The sequence below is a fragment of the Lissotriton vulgaris genome, chromosome 5, assembly GCF_964263255.1.
Source record: "Lissotriton vulgaris chromosome 5, aLisVul1.2, whole genome shotgun sequence".
NCBI classification, from domain to species: domain Eukaryota; kingdom Metazoa; phylum Chordata; class Amphibia; order Caudata; family Salamandridae; genus Lissotriton; species Lissotriton vulgaris.
Window position 1 is genome coordinate 1,568,892,915 of NC_141693.1, and position 23,232 is coordinate 1,568,916,146.

Here is a 23,232-nt window from a genome sequence, read left to right on the forward strand (position 1 = left end):
AGAAAATGAAATCATGCACTGAGTGAAATTTCTGAACTGGTTAAATGTCCTAATGAGTGGTCCTGCAAAAAGCATGGAAGCCGAGACATAACCAGAATTGAACACTATTTCATTACAGAAGCCCCACCAGTCCACATCTGATGGTCATCTCTTCCTCTATGGCCTTCAACCGATCAGTTGCTCTTCTCATAGCACTGTTGTATGTTCATGCTCTCTGTTGCCATGTGATAGTAACACCAAACAATCATTCTCTTGTTTGGAGACTTGTAAAAAAACAAAGGGTTACCTCTTGGGAAGTCACTGCCACCAGTGCCTAACGTTATGTTCCTCGGTGGAGCATGATCTGTGTGCCCTGTTAGACCACTCTCAAGACCAATAAAAGGACCCATTGTGCATCAAATAAATCTCATAATCAATTTAGCATGTCAAGTTATACGATTCACAAACAGAGAAGAGAACTATTTGATTATTCAATTCTTTAATGTAGAACAACATTTTTGTATATAGGTACCCTATTAATGTCGCATTTGAGGTGACCTTTCAAAGATATGTTTCAAATCAAAACTTGGTCCCTAGGATGTCCTGCTTTGCATTTATTGCAGCCAGAACAGACAATATTTGACAGACAGAACACCTAGTCACTTCTTAGTCTAATTCACAATCGCAGCTCCCTCTGTAAGGAGGTAATACTAGTTTACAAATCTCTTTTTTTATAACATTATGGAATACTAAAATCCATTCAGGATTAGAAACCAATTGGTGTGGTTCATACTAATGTATTTTTCTTCTGAATGGAAGGTCTTATTAGATCATTTTTGACCAGATGCACTATTTACCTACTGCAAAATACTGGTTACAGTTTGTGACCAGTAAATACTTTTCCGAACAAACATATGTACAAAAAGGCTACTTCGGAAAATTTACATTAGGAGTCAGTTACAATTCAGCCTACCTCATTAATGTACACAAATTAGGTTGCAGATTGCAACTCACTATGATTGTAAGCCATCACAGGGATGGTAGCCTACTGGGGTACGAAGACCACCAGGTCTGTGATTCCCTTTGGATAAATAAATTTTTTTATTTTTAAAATTTAGCTTTCTTTCTTTAAAGGAGAAATGGCTGCATTTAAAAAGAAAGGTTTCATGTTTTTATTTGTTTAAGAGTTGAAAGTGGTCCTATGGACCACTTTCTACCCCCCAAACATACTTAAAAAAAATCACAAATATGAGGCGTACTAAAGGGATCCTTTTCCTTTTGCGAATGGGTTACCACCACATCGTGGGGGTTGGTAAAACTTAAATGTTTCTATCAGATTTCAGTCGCAAAACATGAATACATATAATGCTAATGATTTAGCATTTGGAAGGGACTCTTCCAAATATCTAATCATTATTTATTTGCAATTTCATTTTAAGAGTCAGAAAAACTTTTCTGATTCCTAAAATGGGACTCATACTCAGTAAAGATCCATTTAATGGTCACAAACACTGAATCGGAGCATTTCCAACCCTTAAAATGCTTCATACATTAGGTCCTTTTTGCTGCAAAGAAACTGTGGGAAAATAATCACTTCTTGAGACTTAGCTTACTGATTGCTGGGGTGTTTTACGACTAACATCACCCCTAAACCATCCTGCTCGCACTAAATTGGTCAACTTCATTTTGATTTGATGTTCCTCTGTTTCTCAGAATTGAAGTCATTAGCACAAACATAGGATTTCATTCTAAGGTTACATCAAGCAAAGTAGCTTGATTTCGGGGGTAAATGCTGTACTGGTACTGAACAATACAGTTTAAGCCCAAGTGTAGTGCATTTCTTTCTTGATGCACACCTTAGGCAAGCAAGTAACTGTCAACATCATGAAGCTCCTCATCTGCTTCTTCCCACACTTCATAACTAAGTCTGCCATCTTCCACCTCATCTACAGGACTTCATAGTCAAATTCTCCAACTTCCTCACCATCATCCATTGAGCATTTCCAAATTAACCTCCGTGGTGACTTCATCCTCCCAGACAAAGCAAGTTTCAAGGAAAAATAGGATACACACTCCATAACTTTGTTGATATACTCAACTTGGTAGAATATGTCACCCAACCAAGACATTCGAGAGGATACATCTTTGGCTTTGTCTTCTTGACATAATCAGCAACTCAGTGCAAGTCTCCTTTTCCCTGGACTGGACCAACCACCTTGTCATCACCATAATTTTCTCAGTGTCCAGCCTATACTAAAAGGTAATCTCTAAACCGTACATGCTATCAAATCCTTCAAACATTTATCGATCAAAAACCTAAAGCTCAGCAGGAGACGGGCAAGATTGCCGCTGACTGATTGCAGCAGTTAGTCGCAGCCTCCTCTCCCTCCTCCCAAGCATTAATGCTGGAATGCTGGAGACCCCTATGACTGCTAGTCACCACCTATTAGCACGTATTTGTGATCTACTGTTGTTTCGGTGGGCACTCTGGATCTCGGTAACGCTAGTGCCACAGTTTGATAACTTTCCCGGAGCTGGTGGCGGCTTCGAGGAAAAGGAGATATGGCATCCAAGGGCCCTAAGCAGCAGCCGAAGGACGCCACTTCACAAAATGAGCAAAAGGACTTGCAAAATGGCACTACCGGCAAGGAACAAACAGCTGCTCCCCAGGGACGGCGTCACTCGACCCAGGCATGGAGAGGCATCGTAAAAAATGGACGATGCACGCGGCAATGGCGGCAGTATCTCCACGGGAGATAGCGGAGTAAAAGACGTCGCTGGAATCATTCGTAAGGCAGCGACGGCAAAAGGGACCACTGATGGGGGCAAACAGAAGGATATCAAGGAACCAGCCTTAAGGCAGCCAACCCTACAGGAGTCTTTTCAGACGAAAGCACCAGCTGAGGTAGTAGCAACTGGCTCTGGCTCCGTGCTGGTGAACGACACTGGAATGGTTGCCTGGCAACAATCGCAAGCGGAAGCAGAGCTTCGGACGATTACCGGCGGGACACAGGAGAAATTGAGCGAGGTCTCTGCCATCACTTTCCCGATTCCTGAGGCTCAGGACTTACAAAATCTGAACAATTGGGGGAAAGACAAAGGTACAATAGGGATGCGACACTGGTTAAGAATAGAATGGAGGATTCTAATATTTTTAACTCCCATGTTGCTAGTATTAATCAAGAAGAAGCAGAGAGGTTGCCAAGTAATGGAACGACTATATCCGGGGGGAAGCTTCCTTCGGTCTCTTCTGCTGTACTGGCCAAATCAGGGGTCGAGGTGGGGGATGAAGGTCATGCCCATGCTTTGGCTCTGGACAAGGGGATCCCCTCTTAATGATGAAACAGATTCAGAGATATCTACTGATGGCAGATTTATCAGTATCTCGGACTCAGATTCGGTGGTAAGCTTCTCAGTGCAGTAGGCGCCTCTGACCCAGACCCAGAGGGGACACCACCAGGGGAAAAAAAGATCAAAGTCAAAGTTAAAAACCCCACTTAGTCTACTAGATGCAGGCACAAGCAGGAAACCTTATTGGGACTAGTCCGCAACCTCCCATCCATGTCAGGAAGGCCCGGAGGTCGACCCACTTTTGACTCAGACTCAGAAAAGCATGGACACTCAGCCTCAAGCCACCTCACTTGACTTGCTGTATACCACCCTCAAGCAAATGCAGGGCGAAGCCAGAGTAGAAAGCCGGAGAGCTAAACAGGCGGAAAAGAAAATTCAGAACTCGATGAGGAAAATGAACAAACTATATGATGAGATGGCTGAGAGAGTTGCCCATGTGGAAGAGAGAACGGAGAGGTTGGAAGATGATGTTTCGAGATGGCAATCATTTAAAGAGGCGCAGGAGAAGATGGCGGATGATGTCCAATGGAAATTGGAGGATTTCGAGAACCGTCAGAGATGCAATAACATAAGACTTTTGGGGGTGGAGGAAGGGAATGAAGGACAGGATGCTAGGTCATTTGTGATTAGGTTGTTTAAGGGGGCCTTCCCTGAATTGGCATCTTGGGAGTGGGAAAGTGTAGTACAGAGAGCGCATCGCTTCCCGTTCACCCAGAAAAAATCTTATGGGGCATCTCAGGGCGCGTCTCAGGAAACAAGACCTCGAGCAATTCTTGTATATATTGGTAATTACCTTCTTAAGACAGAAAATCATGGAGAAGTCAAAACCATAAGAGAGGCATGCATTTGATGGGGTTTCGTTCTTTGCTTGGCTGGATTTCTGCCATGCCACCGTAGAAAGAAGGTGAAGGCCTAAGCAATTGATTGCCCCCTTCCAGAACTTAGGACATGAAGCCTACCTACTATACCCAGCAAGGCTTAATACCATTGTGAGGGGGCAAGTCAGGATGTTTTTTCAGAGATTAAGGCCCAGCAGTACCTTACAGACCTAAAGGGGTATAAGGGAGGTTAGGTGGGGGGAGGTTCACTTTAGTTTAGCTTTAAATCTCCCATGGTTCATGTGTCTTTCCTTCTCAGTTTAATGGGAGGTGCACCTTAGCTATAGGAAGCCTGCAGGGGAGTCACCTAGGGTTGAGGGGGGTATCAAGCGACATATCGGATTGGAATTTGATGAGGGGGGGTTGCGACTGTTGCAGTCTGAGCTGTCAAACATAGGTCATGAATGACCTATTTGCCTGTATGGGGGGAGGGGGAGGCGGGGGCTAGTTTTAAGTGGGGGGTGGGGGCTGGAGGGGTGGTGGGTGGGGAGGGAGAGTTTGCACGGTGTAGCACAGTACCAACTTTGAAACAGACAAGTAGATAGACATGATGCGTTTCTAAAAAGAGGAAGCAGTTTTTGCTGAAAATCAGGAAGACACGTAATAATGTGCTAGTTGCTTGGCTAGGACAGGTTTACGATTTGTTCTAATGAGTATAAGAATCGCTACGCTTAATGTGTGTGGATTGAATAATCACTTGAAAAGACAGCGTGTCGCGGCCGCCCTGAGGTTAATGCGATTGGACTTTCTTTGTCTCCAGGAGACACTTCTAGAAGGGTCAAAAGCCTATTTAATGGAGCAATTGGGGTTCTCTTAACTAGTATATTCAAGGCAGGAGACTAAGACTAGCTAGGGGTGGCCATTTTGTCTAAAAGGGATGTCAAGGTTATTAAAAAAAGGAGGATCAATGGGGCAGATGGGTTTTGTTGGAATGTGGAATAAATAATAGAGTAGTCACTTTGGGTTCAATATATGGACCCACTGAGGATGACCCAGATGTTTTTCAGTTCTTAGACACAGATTTGGTATCCTGGCCTGAGCCAATTGTCCTTTGTGGGGATTTTAATATAAATGGGGTGGGGGTTTTGGGTACAGAGCATGGACAGCGTTATGGAGGCCGTAAGAGAGCGATTTGTAACCTGGTACAGCATAAAGCTCTTTCTGATATGTGGCCACGATTGAATCCATTAGATGTTGAAATCACCTTCTATTCTGCCCCACATAAGGTCTGTGTAAGACTGGACTATTTTTTTATATCTAACTCTCTGCTGTCTAAAAGTCAGATAGAGAAGTTTCCCCGTTTGTCTTCTCATCATAACCCACTTGTTTTAACACGTGAAATAGCAGGAGGGAATTGGAGGACATCCATATGGACATTTGAAAGAAAGCTGCTTAAAGACAATGATTGTATTAAACATATGAATAATTGGATAGATACTTTTTAGCAAGTTAATCGGGGGACCACGGCTACAGGAGTTAGCTGGGATTCGAGGGGAGACATTAAGTTACAGTATGTATAAACAAAGGCAGGAAGGCAGAAGAGTTAGCAAGTTGGTTAGGGCAGTATCAGAGGCAGAAAGGGAATTGTGTCTTGCAGTTCGGAGTTGCACTCCCCTGGATGCAATACTCTTAAAAATAGTGAGTATTAAATCAGAGATAAACGAGGGTCTTGCAACCAAGGCGGCCGCAGCTTATCTGACGAATAAGGAGCAATGTCACAAATTGAATGAGCGGTTAGAGCATAATCTTGCAGTGCGGACAAGACAGAGACTTGCCTCAGGACAGATTAAGGAAATTTTAAATGGTGTGGGGGGTATAACTTTTGATGCTGAGGAAGTTAGGGAGGTTTTCAGGCAGTTTTATACTAAACTATATAGTGAGGATCAGCCGGAAGATTCCGCAGATATTTAACGTTATCTGGGGGACGTTACAGTGTCCCTCCTCACTGAGGAAGAGAGGGTGGCGCTTGATGCTCCTTTGACTGCGGAGGAAATTCAGGTGGCTCTCAATAGTCTCCTCTCAGGTAAAGCTGTGGGTCCAGATCAAATCCCTCTTGAATTTTATAAAACCTTCCAAACGGCAATACAGCCGGACTTGCTTGATACAATCTTGCAGGCCGAGGCAGGAAAATCTGTGCCAGAGTCGTGGGCAATACGATTCAGAAAAGGGGGTGGTGATGGACAGAGTATCTGAAATAAGCAGAACACTCGTACCCAGTCAACAGATCAGGGCTTGATCCATCACTGTTTTTTAGCTCACTGCACCATCCCAGCTCAGAACCTGGCTACATGCAAATTAGTCTGTCCGCGGCCCAGTGCATCATGGGAACAGGGCAGACCAAACTACCAAGCCAATTCTTTTACTGGAAAGGAAACAAGCTTCCGGGGACCGGTTTCTGGCATTACAGACGTCTTCGGCCCGGCTTGCTTGAATCCTGATGGTGCAGTGAGCAAGGGTCTCATGTCTGAGCATACCCTTCCACGCTTATGGTGGACAAAACGATTCAGAAAAGGGGGTGGTGATGGACAGAGTATCTGAATTAAGCAGAACACTCGTACCCAGTCAACAGATCAGGGCTTGATCCATCACCGTTTTTTAGCTCACTGCACCATCCCAGCTCAGAACCTGGCTACATGCAAATTAGTCTGTCCCTGGCCCAGTGCATCATGGGAACAGGGCAGACCAAACTACCCAGCCAATTCTTTTACTGGAAAGGAAACAAGCTTCCGGGTCGTGGGCAGGCGCCGATATTGTTGTGATCCCTTAAAAAGTAAAATCACATTTGAAACCAGGGTCATATAGACCTATCACTTCAATGAACGCAGATGCTAAGAATTACTCGAAGGCATTGGCGTCAAGGCTCTGTAAGAGAATAGGGCAACTAGTCAGCTCTACACAACACAGCTTTATTCCAGGGAGGGGAATTGCCCAGCATGTCCGCAAGGTCATAACTCTATTTGATGCCACGGAAGTCTCAGGGGACCCTATTTCGGTTCTGTTTTTGGACACAGAAAAGGCATTTGATCGGGTCTCCTGGGACTTCCTGTGGTCAGCTTTAACGCGGTATGGTATTGGTGAAGGGTTTGTCACAGGAATTCAGGTGCTCTATCAGGCCCTTACAGCTCAGCTTAGAATTAATGGGGGTTATAACTCTGCAGTGTCTATTAGCCGGGGCACTCGCCAAGGGTGTCCGTGTTCCCCATTGCTATTTGCAGTGTATATGGACCAATTCTAATTCAATTCAATTCTAATTCTACTTCAAAAATTAGAGTTAAATGACCAGATTCCTCCGATCAGGATCCAGGGCCAAGCGTTTAAAACTTTGGTATAAGTGGACGATGTGGCAATTGTGACTCCAGCCCCGGTTAGCGCCTTCCAGGAAGTAGAAAGAGAAGCTGCTCTCTTTGGTCGAATCTCGGGCGATGCACTGAATGGCCCCAAGACACAGATTATTAAGAACAGTTAGGTGGTCTGCGACAACACACTGGTAGTTCCCTCAGCCTTGTATTTGGGGATTAATATTTCGGCAGACCTAGATAAGATTGTAGAACACAATATTGGACCCATAATGTCTAAAGTTAAGACTGATCTTGATTGAATACATAATCTGCACCTCACTTTGGTAGGGCGTACAAATGTTGTGAAGATGATTATTTTGCCCACATTTCTTTATTTATTTAGGACAATCCCACTTATTTTTTATGCTAAATGGTTTGTAGCAATTGAACACCTTATTAATAGATTCATTTGGGCACAAGGGTAGACCAGGAGGGCCCTTCGTGTTTTGACCCTTCCCAGAGATAGATGAGGATGGTCAGTTCCTGACTTTAAGATGTATTACTGGGCTGCGGCCATTCAGTATATGTGTGGTTTGATGGGGGGAGATCCCCTAGATCCAGATTTAAAGGTAGGATCAATTGATATATATGCAGTACTTATGGGAGGGTAATGCGGAGAATTGCTTCTTGAAATTTACAGACCCACATTATTTTAAAAGAACCAGGTTTAAGTCACTCAGGGCGGCATATAAAGTCTGGGCATTACTATGTAAAAAACTGGGGATTGGCAGGTTCAGTGCCTATACTCGAATTGATGGAAATACCTTCCTTCCAACAGAGATCTTTCCAGACTCGGTTATGCTAGATTGGGGGCGAAGAGGGGTTAGGAAACTGTGGGATCTGATCGGGGCTAACAGCGTCTTTCAGTTTGCCGATATCCAGGGGGAGTTTGGTATTCCTAGTAACAAATGTTTTAAGTTTTTGCAAATCCGGAGTTATCTTAGAATCAAGCAAGGGGGCCCTGCTAGGCTATATAAAAATAGGATTTTTGGTATAATTGAGGAGGGGGCGGATTGCTCTGTAAGAAGGTTTTACGCAGAGCTGTGCATGACTAAGCCGGATGACCTGGAAAAATATGGAAAGAAATGGGCAGATAAACTTCAGGTGGACCAGGAATGTTTTCAGACTTCTCTTGAGATGGGACAAACCTTACTCTGTTCAGCACCACTGCAAGCTCAACATTATAAAACAATATATTCCTTGTACCATACACCTACAAGGATAGCACCTTGGGGTGGGATTACTGGAATTTGTTCTCCCCGGTGTGATAGCTTAGAGGCTGATATTATACATTTATTTGCAACATGCCCTCAGCTCAGCTTACTGCATAAAGCAATTGAATCTTTCTTGGATCAAACTTTAGGAATTAAAATTGCACTTACGCCAGTATGGATTATGATTGGGGTAGGGGGGGCGAGGAGCAGGTTGGCTCGCATTTCTTCTTATTTAAGGCTATGTCAGTTTTGAGACTCTGTGTGGCAACTGCATGGCTGGATAAGGAAGCCCCATCTTTTCATCTATGGCTGGCTAAGTTTCTGGCAATATATCATTTAGAAAAAGGGATATATGACAGGAAAGTTAAAAGAGGTAAAATCCTGGAGAAACGTATATGGAAACCTGTTATGAGATGGAAGGAGAATTTTTAGAAACAAAAAAACAAAGTTGATGTTGGTTTTCTCCTTTTCGGTTTTTTCCTTTTGTCATGTGTTTCATTTGAATGTATTTTTTCTTTGGGTGTTTTTTTTTTTGTAGCGTGTTATTATCTTTGTGGGCGTAATTAGAGACTGCATCTATGCTCTTGCTTCACTTTCTTTTTCTTTTTATTTCATCTTTTGTTTCTTGATATGCATCTCTGAAAAAGCTACTAATCTATGTGGAAAAAGATTTCTTGTTTTCTTGTGTAATTGGAAATGGAAAAATGTTCAATAAAAATATTTAAAAAAAAAACAACCTAAAGCTCAAACTCATCCCTAGCCACATCCAACATCCAAGCCACATCTAATATCAATATCATTCTGCACGACAGGAAAACCATATGCACACGCAAGCTTCAACTAAGACTCCAAGTGCTACTTAAACTCTTCAGCGCCATGCTACTCCATAGACTAGGACAACATCAAATGTTCTATTCGCATGACAGGAAAGAAAGTGAAAGAAAACAAAAACCCAACAATGACCTCGCACAACGGAAGTCCTTCTGCATGACAACCTATCCTTTCAACCAAAGCCAGTAATAAACCAACATCATCATTATAGCTTCCAACACAAGCACAATGCTCTTCTAGTGAATAAAGCACTGCATCAGCACCTTGCCTGACACCCTAATCCCACTCAGCACTGATACATGCAATGCCTTCAATCTCTGCGTCAGAATCAAAATACAGAAGATACCATATCACATCAAAATGAAGCCTGCTTCTACTCTCACCCACATCTCTGTGATGCATCCCTTATTTGTCGTAATTCAAAACACAGTCTATCACAGACTCTGCCAGTTCTTAAAAAGAAGTAATACACTACTTATTATCATTAAAAGCTCCATCACTCTAGCCATCTTTTCAGGAGTACTCAAGATAGGTCAGATCCTCCCAACCCTAAAGAAACTCTCCCTTGACCCCAATGGCCTTGCCAATTATTGTTCCATCATGCACCTATAAAGCAGAGGGCCAAGAAACAATACAGCACATCCAAATCCATCCCCAATTTTTTACATAGGTGCACCGCCAAACAGTACCCACTGCTACCGATAATACTGCAGAGACAGACATCTAAAAGATAAATCACGGAGTACTCTATCAGAGAGATATGAAATGAAAAATAAATTTCTAAAGGGCATTTAACCTGATGGTATCAAGAGAGATAAATGATGTTGTTCAATATTGCAAAAATTGAAAATTAAACGTCTCAATGTTGTTGGTAAATTCTCTTTATTTCCATTCCAAAAATGAGATTCATACAGCCTTTATTTCCAATTCAAGGGTGAACCACATAGCATAAGCATTTCGTTCAAGCTAAAATCTTAAGGGCAAAGTAATACGGAGAGGGTAAGATTCTAATAAATCTGGCTTATTATGATTATCAGTACAATTTGCTTGATAGTTCATCCACAATGATACACAAGTCAGTATCTATATCGCGTGTTAGCGGTATAGATACTGAACCATTTTACTATGTATCACAAATGTGACGGATATCCCATCCGCTGTATTACAAGTGCCAGTGGATATAGTGCACTTGTAATACTGCAGATGGAATATCTGTCATATTTTTGTAACAATATTTAGGCCATGATTTTTACATTAAACAGTATTTTGAATATTGGTTTTCTGCCATGCAATGGAACTATTTTCTTATCCCAAAGCTTTGTCATAACAGTTGCCCTTGACTCTGTGCTATTGTTTATCGGTTTATCCATACATGTAGATTCATCTCCCAAGCCCCTAATTCAGCTGATGAGTTCATTTTGCATCTATGAAGATATGTAAAATGTCTGCTTTCTTTCAATTTCAGAAGCAACAAGTCAAATGAAACCCCCAATCATCACCCTTTTGCCTCCAACCGCTGAAGAGGTCTATTCTGCTAAACTACTGACCCTAGTCTGCTTGGTCAAGGATTTTTACCCTGAAGACATCTTTGTGGAGTGGGAGAATGGCAACAACACAAGGCTCTCCGTCCCAATTGGCACTGATATCCAGTGCAACCACAGCATCCAGCTCTGTTCCCTGACCAGCCTGCTGACTGTTCCACAGGCTGAGTGGCTGGCGGGTTCTGTCTACATATGTGTGGTGGGCCACATATCCTCAGAGCTGAGTGTCAGACAAAACATCAGTCTTCACACTGGTACATACAATTATTTCTTTATTTGTGCCATACTGATTTCATGTTTCTCTCACCTCTGGCAAGTGTCCCACCAGACTGCAAGAGCATTTCCCAGCAGTGCATAGAGCACTGGATTAGAAGTGAAGCATCAAAAATGCCACTTCCGTCTACACTAGTTGTGACACCTGGAGATTCTCGTGTGAATCTGTAAAATACCCCATAATGGTAGATATTGCTGACAGGGAAGTGCCCTGGATTTCTAGGGGTGGTAGTTAAGAATTAGTCCAGGTAGCAATTCTCTGTTTTTTCAAGATAGTCTGGACTGTGGGACCATTTATTTTTAGATCAAAGGAAATCACTGAGTCCGTTATAGTTCAGTACCCATTTGGTGGTCACACAGCAGCCAGGGGTGACTGGGCCCCAACAGTTGTGGCTGAGATCGTGTTCCTCTGGTAGTCTGCGGTCCATTGCTCTATTTTTATGTAAAGTGGTACAAGTACATTTCTACTGCACTTGATTTTCAGGGTAGCAAGGGCAAGTAGACTAAGGCATCTGAAGGATCTAGTGTGGGTGTGGAAACTTAAAACTCAAGCAATCAAATAATAAACATAATATGTGAATGTTAGTCAAAATATTTTCTTTTAGGAAAAAGAGAAGTACTTATAAATAACAACGCAATGCTATTCATAAGGAATATGTAGCACTACAGTGAATAAATGTATGGATGCTGCAATGGTTACTACACAGACAAGCAGAATTGTTAGATGCAAGTACAGGTGCAGGCTCACTATGGTGAAATGGAGCAGGTTATTTAATGTCTCTGATTTGTAGTTCAGTCTGTGTGCTTTCACTATGGTGTTCTCTTAAGCAAGTTGCAATAATCTTAAGTAAGTTCTACCATAATATGTTAATAAAGTTAATTTAATTTAATTTTAATTTTGAGATATTTGTAGAGCACACATTCACTGGGTAGCTTCTTGGCGCTATAGGATTTCAAACTGTGGAGAAAGAAAGGGGGCTATGGGCTGAAAGCTTGCTGAAACAGAAAAGTCTTGAGGGCTTTGTGAAACTCCATGTAGGAAGGTGAGGATCTGAGAGGGGAAGGAAGAGAGTTCCAGAAAGTGGGTGCCAGTACTGAGAATTTCTGGCCACTGGATCGTTTTTTCTTGAACCGGGGGATGACTAACAGGAATTTGGAGGAAGAACGTAAGTCTCTAGCGGGGTTGTAATTGATAATGGCGGAATTGATAAACGCAGGGCAGTGCCTGCCCGGGCTTGGAAGGTGAGTCAACCAAGTTTAAAGAGGGCTCTTTGTTTGATTGGAAGCCAGTGAAGGGCCGCAAGTAGAGGGGCGGAGTGATGGAATTTTGGTAGGCCATGCACCAGGTGAGCTGCCTGATTCTGCACCATCTGGAGGCGTTGAAGTGCGTAGGCGGGGACACCATTGTAAATGATGTTCCGGGATACTTTCCTAATGATGCATAAAGTAAAAAAACAGGAAGAGACAACAGAACTTATATGGGTGTGGAGTGTCAGGTGGTGATTGAGCGTAATACCAAGGGTCTTGACAGAATAAGAGGGAGAGGGAGGGGGGCCAAAAGAGGTGGGCCAAAAGGAAGGCGACCAGGGATTGCCACAGCCTCCAGTCAGAATCAACTCTGTCTTATCCGGGTTGAGTTTAAGATGGTTTGCATTCATCCAAGCCCAGATAAACAGTAGGACTGACTGGAAGCTGGAGGCACCTGGTGAAGAGGGAGAGAAATTAAAAATAAGTTGGAGGTCATCAGCATAGTTATAGACTGTGACCTCCATTTGTTGGAGTGCAAAAATAAGAGGAAAGATATAAAGATTGAATAAAAGGGGGAGAGAGAAGAGCCCTGGGGAACCCAACATTGCACCCTGCCAGGAAGAATCTGAGAATTCAGCCAGTTGAACCGCCTGTGTGCGCCCCTCCAGGAAGGATCCTATCCAGGCGAGGGCCTGTCCCCCTATACCCGCCGCCTTGACACGGGACAAAAGGATGGAATGGTCTACTGTGTCAAAGGCGGTGGATAGGTCGAGGAGGAACAAAGCCTGAGGGGTGTTGGTATCAAGTCCTTCCCTTAGTTGGTCCATAACTGAGATGACCACCTTCTCAGTCGAATGCCGGGGGCGAAAGCCCGCCTGGCAGGGTGCAAGGTAATTGCTGCTCTCTATGAAGGAGCTGAGCGCCTGGGTGACATGGGACTCAGCTACTTTTCCCAAGTAAGGGAGGAGGGATATAGGACGGTAGTTTGCAGGGGAAGAAGGGTCGGCTCCTGGTTTTTTTAATATAGGAAAGATTATGGCAGTCTTCAAGGAGGCCGGAACAGAGCACGAGGAGAAGCAGTTATTCAAGAGGGCAAGGGCGGAAGATGGGCATGCTGAGAACAACTGGCTAAGAATGCGTGCCGGGCCAATGTCCGCTGGAGAGCCCGACTTGACACGGCTAAGCAAAGAGGACAGGGATTCTCTGGTGAGTGGAGGGATAGAAGTAACAGAACGGTTGTTTTCAGGGGGTTGGGAGGGAGTGAAATTAAGGGGAGGGGAGGAGATATTGGCTCAGTAAAGGTTCTTTTCTGGCAATAACGTTACCTGATGTGAAGCCTACTCAGTATATCCAAACGAAGATGTGCAGTATTCAACTGAGCGATGCGAGAAAATCTCACTTCCAGATCCAGGTGTTCTTTTAGACTGGCCATCCTCCTTCTCTCTGCATCAAGCCAATGCAAGAGGCATCAGCATTAGTCTAGGCACTTCGATTGGCTGGCCTAGAACTTGCAGCTTAGGGATTTTCTTCCTACGGTCCATGGTGTAGGGATGCAGCAAGGCTTCAGTCAACCCTAGTCTTATTCTCTTCATGTGTGGTGATAGCTGTAATGGGCACACTGGTGAGTCACATTGACTTAGCCTGGTTATGCAGTTATACAAGGGGACCCTTAATACCACTTGGGTCTACTATGTGCACAATCTAACAGCAGTCTGCTTTTTCCTTGGTTGCTCCGCTCCATGGACTTGGAAGCTGGTCTTCCCCTTGGGAAGTCAGCTCCTGTAAGACAAGCAGCTCTTTTACCCTCCTGGCATGCAGAAAGGCTCCCAGGTCTCATACAGACCAACAGCCCTCCAGAGTGATTCACAGATTTGAGGTGAGGGACTGGTGCTGCCCATAAACTCTTCTCCCTGTAATAAGGGAATCTTGTGAATAATTCTCCCACTATCAAACAAATGGCAGTGCTCAGGAAGGACTAATCAGAATAACACCCTGCTAAAAAGGGACCACAACGATTCAACAGACAACCTTGTATCAATTCCTTCACATGTATCTAGAGTTTTTCCCTCTGGAGCAGGAATTCAGGCAATACACTTCCAATATTGTGGAAGCTGTATTACAGCCGCCATCTTGTGCCATCTCACACCAGGAGCTATCCAAAACGGATACCACTGGTTTCAGCAGTCACACACTCAAGAAAAACATGAAGTTCTGCTTTCACTGATTATACCCACTTAACAGAAATGCAGGGATGTCAGCACAGGGTCTGGACATGATATGTAAGCAGAACTTTACATGAGCAGACCTTGCTCTCTCACTTTGGATCAGGTAAGAGGCCTGTCCAGTACCATGGATTCACAAACAGTATGCTGCTACCACAGCTCCCGGTAAATGTCCCAGACGTCCTAGATTGGTACTCTTGTGTCAGTTACAGAGTATGCTTTGACACCCCTTCTGATCACACAGGAAGGCCTGGTCTTGGGGTCAAATTTGTGAATAATCCTCAGCACACATGAAGGATGTGTGCTGGTTTAAAAAAAATAATACCCGATTTACATGCATTCCGGTTAAGTAGATCCAAGATTGCACATCTGTTTTCCAAGTAGGAGGCATTCCCGACCAATACTAAACGTTCAATATTATTTGGAGGCCTCTGCCTATTCTGGGGTGCTACCTGTTTTATTGACCTTAATATTTGCTGAAACATCTTGTTCACTGTGGGAGTGGAAGTGTGGAAACATTGTCTTTGTCCCTTTCAACTGTACAAGGTCTTCAAGAACCTCTGCATAACTGCTAGTTTTAATAACAGCGTTTGGAACATGGTACGTGGCTGCCACAGATATGTACTTGTTAATACGGCTGTATTAACAGACAGGTGACATGGTATATCCACATCCATACTGTCTGTGCCATTCACTTATACATCTAAACACACACACACACATTTATTTAACGCATCACAATTCTGAATGAATTTAAGAACTTTTCAGAAAATAAGCACTGTCTTTTGAATTACGAACTGATTCACTCTTTGTGGTGCCCTGTGGGACTTGGAGGCACCTTACAGTCACGTGTTTTCTAGACTATTTAAAATGCCTGCATGGAAGCACTTTGCCATCGCTTCCTGTCCGTGAACAAGACCGATGGGACGCCGAAACATGTTGGACCAAGGAAGCATGTATGTGGCATTACTTTGAAATAAAAAGGCTTCCTTCCTGAAATGGGCCTCTTTGCCTGTTGCTTTGTTGCTCGAATTTAACGGGCTTCTCCGTGCCTGTCCAGAGGCCGCCCTGAAGGGTTGGAGGCTCCCTGCTCGGAGGTGTTTTTGCTGTTTGTGTTATGCATACATATATATATAGAGTTGCTTCGCATTGGTCCGGAAATTATCTGAGTCTCTCTGCCTCTGCTGTCTGAATGGACACATCGCAGCGATCGTATATGGGCACACATCAATAACTATTTCCGCAGTTTTAACTTACATAGTCAAACACTTTTCACCAAAAGGTCAAAGGACACAGTTGGGGCTTCACAGGCTGTTTATTTGGAAGTAAGTAAGGCAGACCGGTTTCAGCTCTTCGCTTTTCTCAATGCCAGTAGTCCAAACAATCACGTTCCTCCTGCAGCAGTCCTTTCAAACGGCCCCTCCTTCCCAGTGAAATGAGGCGCACCTGCACTGAGTCTTTACTGCCGCTGCACCAATCTCGAGGACTACTAGTCCCATAATGCAGTTTTAGGAAACTCCGTGCATGCAGGAAGATTGTGGCAAGATCGTTATTCTTTCACCTTGTGGTCCCTTCTGTCAACCATCACAGCTTGCAGGCACCCAGTCCGAAGACGCAAACTCAGTGGCGGCGTCTTATTAAGTAGTCTTGACCTGCTACGTTGTTGTCGCTCCTCGGCGCTTTACACTTCGTGATGGTGGGTCACAGATACTCAGATACCTCGGCTAACTTCAAAACTTTCCCATGTCTCTGTGACCTTCTTCTTTGACAGGGTCCTTCGTGCGCTTTACGGGCAGGGCGTAATATAAATATATTATATATATATATTATATGTATATTTAAAGTTTTATAAAGCGCATAGCTGCCCCAGTGACGGGGCGTCCCAGCGCTAACTAAGCCACGGCTGAAACACTTCTGAGGAAAAAGGAGAGCCTAAGCTGGAAAGAGCCAGGTCTTTACCGCCTTACGAAAGGCCAGATGGTTCTGGAGTCCTCTGATGGAGGTAGGAAGTGAGTTCCAGAGGCACGCCGCCTGAACTTTAAATGATCAACCGCCCGCTCTGCTCTGAGAAAACGGGGAGTACAAACCAAGCCTGCATTAGCCGAACACAACTGGCGATTTAGGTACATATTGCACCAGCAGATCCGCCAAAATCTGCGGTCCTTGGCAGGTAAATATTCTATGTGCCACACACAAATACTTAAACTGAATTCTTTTCGCTATCGGTAGCCAGTGCAATTTAGGCAGAAGGTGCGAGACTGAGCATGATCTGGGCAAAGCTAGCAGGGCGCAAGCTTCTGCATTCTGGATTCTCTGCAGGCGGACAATACAGGACTTGTTGGCGCCTAAATATAAGGAATTCCCATAGTCCAGCCTTGACAAAATTGTAGCCTGAAGGGTGGTTTGGCGAACTTTTGGTGCAAAATAGGCAAGTATGGGCCTTAACCCTCTTAGGATACCAGAGCAGGATCCAGACAGGGCATTGGATTGCACATCAAATGAAAGTTCACTGTCGATCCAAAAGCCCAGTTTTTTACTGCCTTCTTTGGTGCAAGTTTAAGTTTGTCAGGCCACCATTGTTCTGACCAGAGGGAGCTGTCTCTCCCTATCACTAGGATTTCTGGCTTGGCAGAATTCAGCTGTAAACAATAAGCTGCCATCCAGTCAGAGATAGCTACCAAGCCCTCTTTCATTTTGATGAGATTATCTTGGCAGTTCCTCGAAAAGGTGATGATTAGCTGTGTTCACTTAAAAAAACAACGGTTACAGAGACGTTATAGTTAGGCTCACATTTTTAACGTACAAAACCATAGCAATTCACCTGTTAGAGTTATAACTCTTGCACTAAGGTAATTATAACTCACGCCCTGCCATGCACAGCTTTCTCATCAATAAAGTCACTGCAAATGTTGCAGTGATATTATCAATGATGTTATCAACCATATCATGAGTGTTGTAATATGTGGGGTAATTAGCAGTGCATGGCGAGGGTGCAAGTTATAATTACCTTAGGGCACGAGTTATAACTACTTGATATAACTCTAACAGATGAAATTCTATGGTTTTAAAAGTTTAAAATCTGACACTAACTATAACATCCCTGTAACCTTTGTTTTTTTAAGTGAATGTCCATGCATTTTATTAACATAAGTAATTTTTGTTACTTTATGTTAATACAACCTCCGCTGTGCAGCCTTTGGCCGTGCGCAGCGGGGGTTAGCCAGAGGGCCTGACCTGTGTTCAGGCCCTTTGGCCGACATGCTATAACCACTTGGCCGTGAGTGGTGAGGGGTGGCTGCCCCGGGCCCTGCCTTAAACAAATAGGGGAGGGGGCCTTGAAGCCCCCCTCCCCGGGCCAAAGTTAGCCCCAGGGACCCCATCCCCCAGGGCAAGGCCGTAATTTGGTGAGGGAGGGTGGCCGCACAGACCACTTCCTGAATTTCGGCCATGGGGATCCCATCCCCAGGGGCCCAGCTATAAACATATGGGATTTGGAGGACACCCAGCCCCCCTCCCCAGGCCAATTTCAACCCGGGGACTCTATCCCCCAAGGCCCATTGTTAAAATGTATTTATTTCAAAAAAGGAGGTGAACCGTGCAGATCTCCTCCATGGGCCAATTTCAGACCCAGGCCATGGCCATGTCTCCTGGTTGCCCCAGGCCACCTGGTGTGCTATGGGACCGCTGGGGAGCCTCGAGGCCCTCCTAGTCCCAGCTGACATCTATGGGGGCTGGCATTGCTCCCGCAAGAAGGGAGCTGCTTGCGATAGCAGCTCCCTGCTTGTGGGAGCAATGTTTTTATCTGTTCCCTGCATGCATATTTGCATGCAGGGAAACATATGAAAACTCCGCTTTCTGCAAGCTGGAGATGTTTGACAGCTCTGGCTTGCAGAAAGATGAATTATGTTTGCTCTTCCTTGCTCCCACCAAGCAAAAAGCAAACATCTACCTCCTGAGGGTGGGCGCATTGGGAGGAAGCAGGAGCCAGCCCTGGGGGTTGGCGGTCACCAGGGCCATAAATGGCTTCAGGACGGGGCCAAGGGGCTTCCTCCATCATAAAACATTGCCCCAGGGAGGTGGTGGTTCCTGGGGACAGGGGTCAGTGCTAGACCCCCTACATTAATTTATTTCAGCCCCTGGGGCGGTGGCAGTCCCCAGGACCCACCTCCCTGGGGCAATTCATTAAATTGCCCCAGGGAGGAGGTGGTCCTTGGGGTTGTAGGGGACTGTGCGTGCCCCCCATATTAATTTTATGTGTTTTGCTCCGGGGAGTTGCCGGTCCCCAGGGTGCAAGTGGGCTCAGTGGACCCACCCGCATATATATAAGTGCTCCGGGCTGTAGCTGTGTCAAAAATCCCTACAGGAAATTACATGGGGAAAATGCATTTTTGGACCTCCTATTTTTCTCGGCCCCCGCTTGATGGATCACCCAGAAAAAGTGGCAAACTAGTTTTAAACATTTTGTGAGGATTCATCACCCAGCGTCAAAGTTTTTGGCAAAACAAAAAACGCTTTCCCAATGGAAACTAGGTCCTAACTGTAACTATTTACTGGCAACCGCCAGTAGGATATATATATATATATATATATATATATATATATATATATATATATATATATATATATATATATATATATATATATATATATATATATATATATATATATATATATATATATATATTACCTACTGGCGGTCGCCAGTAGGTATATATAGTTAGGATTTTTTCTCTATGGGATTTTTGAAAATTCTATGTCTAATAACTTTGGCGTTTGTGGACGGAATCGGCTGAAATTTTCAGGAAAATGGCACATTTTGTTTCTGAGCAGCCCCTGACAATTTAGGGGGGTTTCGTCAAGGGGGGGCCGAGAAAAAAGGGGGGTCCCAAAACGCGTTTTTCCCATGTTAATTTCCATAGGGCGGTTGGCCTCACTTTTAGCTCGAACGGCTGAATAGATTTGCACGAAACTTGGCAAAATTGTAGGGACTGTTAGCCCGATGTGCCTTTGCTAGGTCTCAATATATGTGCTCCAGTGGATTTTGAGTAATTTAGGTTCAAAAAAAGATATATATCTGGGCGGAGCCTAACCACACATCTGATCTGATTGGCTGTCAGCACTTCATCCAAGAAGTGTTGGCAGCCATCTTGGGACCAATATACATGATAGCACCTCATTAAAAAGCATTGTAGTTAATAGAGGGTTTTAGGACTTTAGTTACATTATAAATCATTTGTTGATGGTACCATACTCGTTTTAGGAATTGTGGTGGGTTCTAAGGTGATTTTACCATGTGAAAAAACCTTCTGCTGTGATATCATGAATATTGTTTGAAAGAAAACTAATATCTCATGATTTTCCCACAGTGGTTTGGAAGGGGATCTATAAGCTAAACTGAAAGCATATTTTCTGTAAATTCACATTATCTTTCTCAGTCATGTGAAAATGAAGTCTGACATTCTCAGTAAAACATGTACATCCAACAAGGACAGAGACTGTCAGTTGATTCCTTTGTGTTCTACTGCAGCCTCCTAGAGTGTTCTAAAGAACAACTAGAGCGCTAACAGTCCTACTTATTACAAAGGTATGGCACACCTGAAGCCATCTTGATTGGAATAAAGTGGTAACTCTTAAAACATTTAATTTAAAAAGAAACAACATGAGGGGGTATATTTTGCCATAGAAAGTATGATTAGTGCTGCAGAATGAAAAATTAGGGCACATTTTGAGTGACTTCTCAAATCCTTTTCTATTTCATTAAAACATTCTGACATGCAGTCTCCCAAAATGGCCACCAGAGACAAAAGAGCCCAAATGTAGCCCAAATATCACCCAGATGTAGCCCAAGTATAGCCCAATGACAGAATCTCCCAGAGTGTTCTAAAGAACAACTAGAGCGCTAACAGTCCTACTTATTACAAAGGTATGGCACACCTGAAGCCATCTTGATTGGAATAAAGTGGTAACTCTTAAAACATTTAATTTAAAAAGAAACAACATGAGGGGGTATATTTTGCCATAGAAAGTATGATTAGTGCTGCAGAATGAAAAATTAGGGCACATTTTGAGTGACTTCTCAAATCCTTTTCTATTTCATTAAAACATTCTGACATGCAGTCTCCCAAAATGGCCACCAGAGACAAAAGAGCCCAAATGTAGCCCAAATATCACCCAGATGTAGCCCAAGTATAGCCCAATGACAGAATGTCCCAGAGTGTTCTAAAGAACAACTAGAGCGCTAACAGTCCTACTTATTACAAAGGTATAGCACACCTGGAGCCATCGTGATGGGAATAAAGTGGTAACTCTTAAAACATTTAATTTAAAAAGGAACAAAATGAGGGGGTATATTATGCAATAGAAGGTATTATTAGTGCTGCAGAAAGAAAAATTAGGGCACATTTTGAGTGACTTTTCAAATCCTCTTCTATTTCATTAAAAAATTCTGACATGCAGTCTCCCAAAATGGCCACCAGAGACAAAAGAGCCCAAATGTAGCCCAAATATCACCCAGATGTAGCCCAAGTATAGCCCAATGACAGAATGTCCCAGAGTGTTCTAAAGAACAACTAGAGCGCTAACAGTCCTACTTATTACAAAGGTATGGCACACCTGAAGCCATCTTGATTGGAATAAAGTGGTAACTCTTAAAACATTTAATTTAAAAAGGAACAAAATGAGGGGGTATATTTTGCCATATGAATTATGATTAGTGCTGCAGAAAGAAAAATTAGGGCACATTTTGAGTGACTTCTCAAACCCTCTTCAATTTCATTAAAAAATTCTGACATACAGTCTCCCAAGATGGCCACCAAAGACAAAAGAGCCTAAATGTAGCCCAAATATCACCCAGATGTACTCCAAGTATAGCCCAATGACAGAATGTCCCAGAGTGTTCTAAAGAACAACTAGAGCGCTAACAGTCTTACTTATGACAAAAGTATGGCACACCAGAAGCCATCTTGATTGGAATGAAGTGGTAAGTCTGAAAACACTCAATTTAAAAAGGAACAACATGAGGGGGTTAATTTTGCCATAGAAAGTATGATTAGTGCTTCAGAAAGAAAAATTAGGGATCATTTTGAGTGACTTCTCAAATCCTCTTCTATTTCATTAAAAAAATTCTGACATGCAGACTAAAACATGCACTTTGAATACCAGCAGCAGACGTCCCTGGTGAGCAGTAGCTTTACTACAGTGATCTAATGTGCAACTAGAGTGCTAACATTCAGAATTTATGGCAAATGTGTGACACATCTGAATGCCTTCTTGATGGAACCAAAGTAAACAAGCATTGAAAATGCAATAGATCTCGCCCTCGTTTAAGTTAAAGCCATTCTGTTTGTAATGAGGTGGCTTTTTAGCTTTGCTTTTATTAGTGTTTTTTCAACTTTCATGTAAATAACATGCATCTGTATGCATATAAGTATATGTATGCATGCATTTATGTTTGTATTTATATAGATATACAGATGATATATGTTTATATATGTATGTATATATATATATTCACTGAAAAAACCATAGGCTATAGACCATATATAGTTAGGAATTAGCATTTACAAAACCTTAAAAATTCACTGAAAAAACCATAGGTTATAGACCATATATAGTTAGGAATTAGCATTTACAAAACCTTGAAAATTCACTGAAAAAAACATAGGTTATAGACCATATATAGTTAGGAATTCGCATTTACAAAACCTTATTTTACTCACACAAAACCATTGAAATTCCATATATAGTTAGTTGCACTAACTATATATCGCGCACCCGCAATCCACTGCTGATGATGTCACATATTACATCATTCATGACATGGTTAGTGACATCACTGATGACATCACTGATGACATCTCAAATGACATCACTGATGACAACATCCAGTGACTGTATGTTTCTGTAAAGTTAAAATATGTCTTACATATTGAAGAATGAGTGGATGTATAAGTGTCTGGATGAAGGATTTAGTAGGTGCATGACTGACTGTATGAGTGAGTGATTAAATGTGTCTCACTGAGTGCATGGGTTAGTGACTAAACTGTCTTAATTTGTGCATCATTATGTCTGTTGTTCTGTAAACTGTTGCATGTGTTGATAAGTAGCTATATGAGTAACTATATGGGTTATTGATTGGTTGCCCAAGTATTTGTATGGGAGACTGAGTGTGTGTGTGGGTGGCTGGGAGGTGTATGACTCTGTGCATAGATGTGTGAGCATTTGATTCACTAGATGTATGGTTTCAAAAGTGCATGTGGAAACAGCTGTATGGGCGGTTGACTGTGTGCATGAGTGTATTGGTGAGTGAATGGATATCTTAGTGCTACATGTCAAAGTAAGTACATATGTAAAACACA

General features: G+C 43.1%; 1 protein-coding gene and 1 gene segment (V, D, J or C); both read left to right on the forward strand.

Annotated features, from left to right (window-relative positions):
* Positions 1–23,232, forward strand: part of LOC147716684 (Ig gamma chain C region-like) — a 520,390-nt gene that overhangs the window by 227,385 nt on the left and 269,773 nt on the right.
* LOC147716686 (uncharacterized) overlaps positions 1–23,232 on the forward strand; it is a 241,853-nt gene that overhangs the window by 182,727 nt on the left and 35,894 nt on the right. Inside the window, exon 8 of the mRNA XM_086923644.1 lies at positions 11,057–11,386. Within this exon, the coding sequence (XP_086779770.1) occupies positions 11,057–11,386 (330 nt within the window). The remainder of the gene's footprint in view (positions 1–11,056; positions 11,387–23,232) is intronic.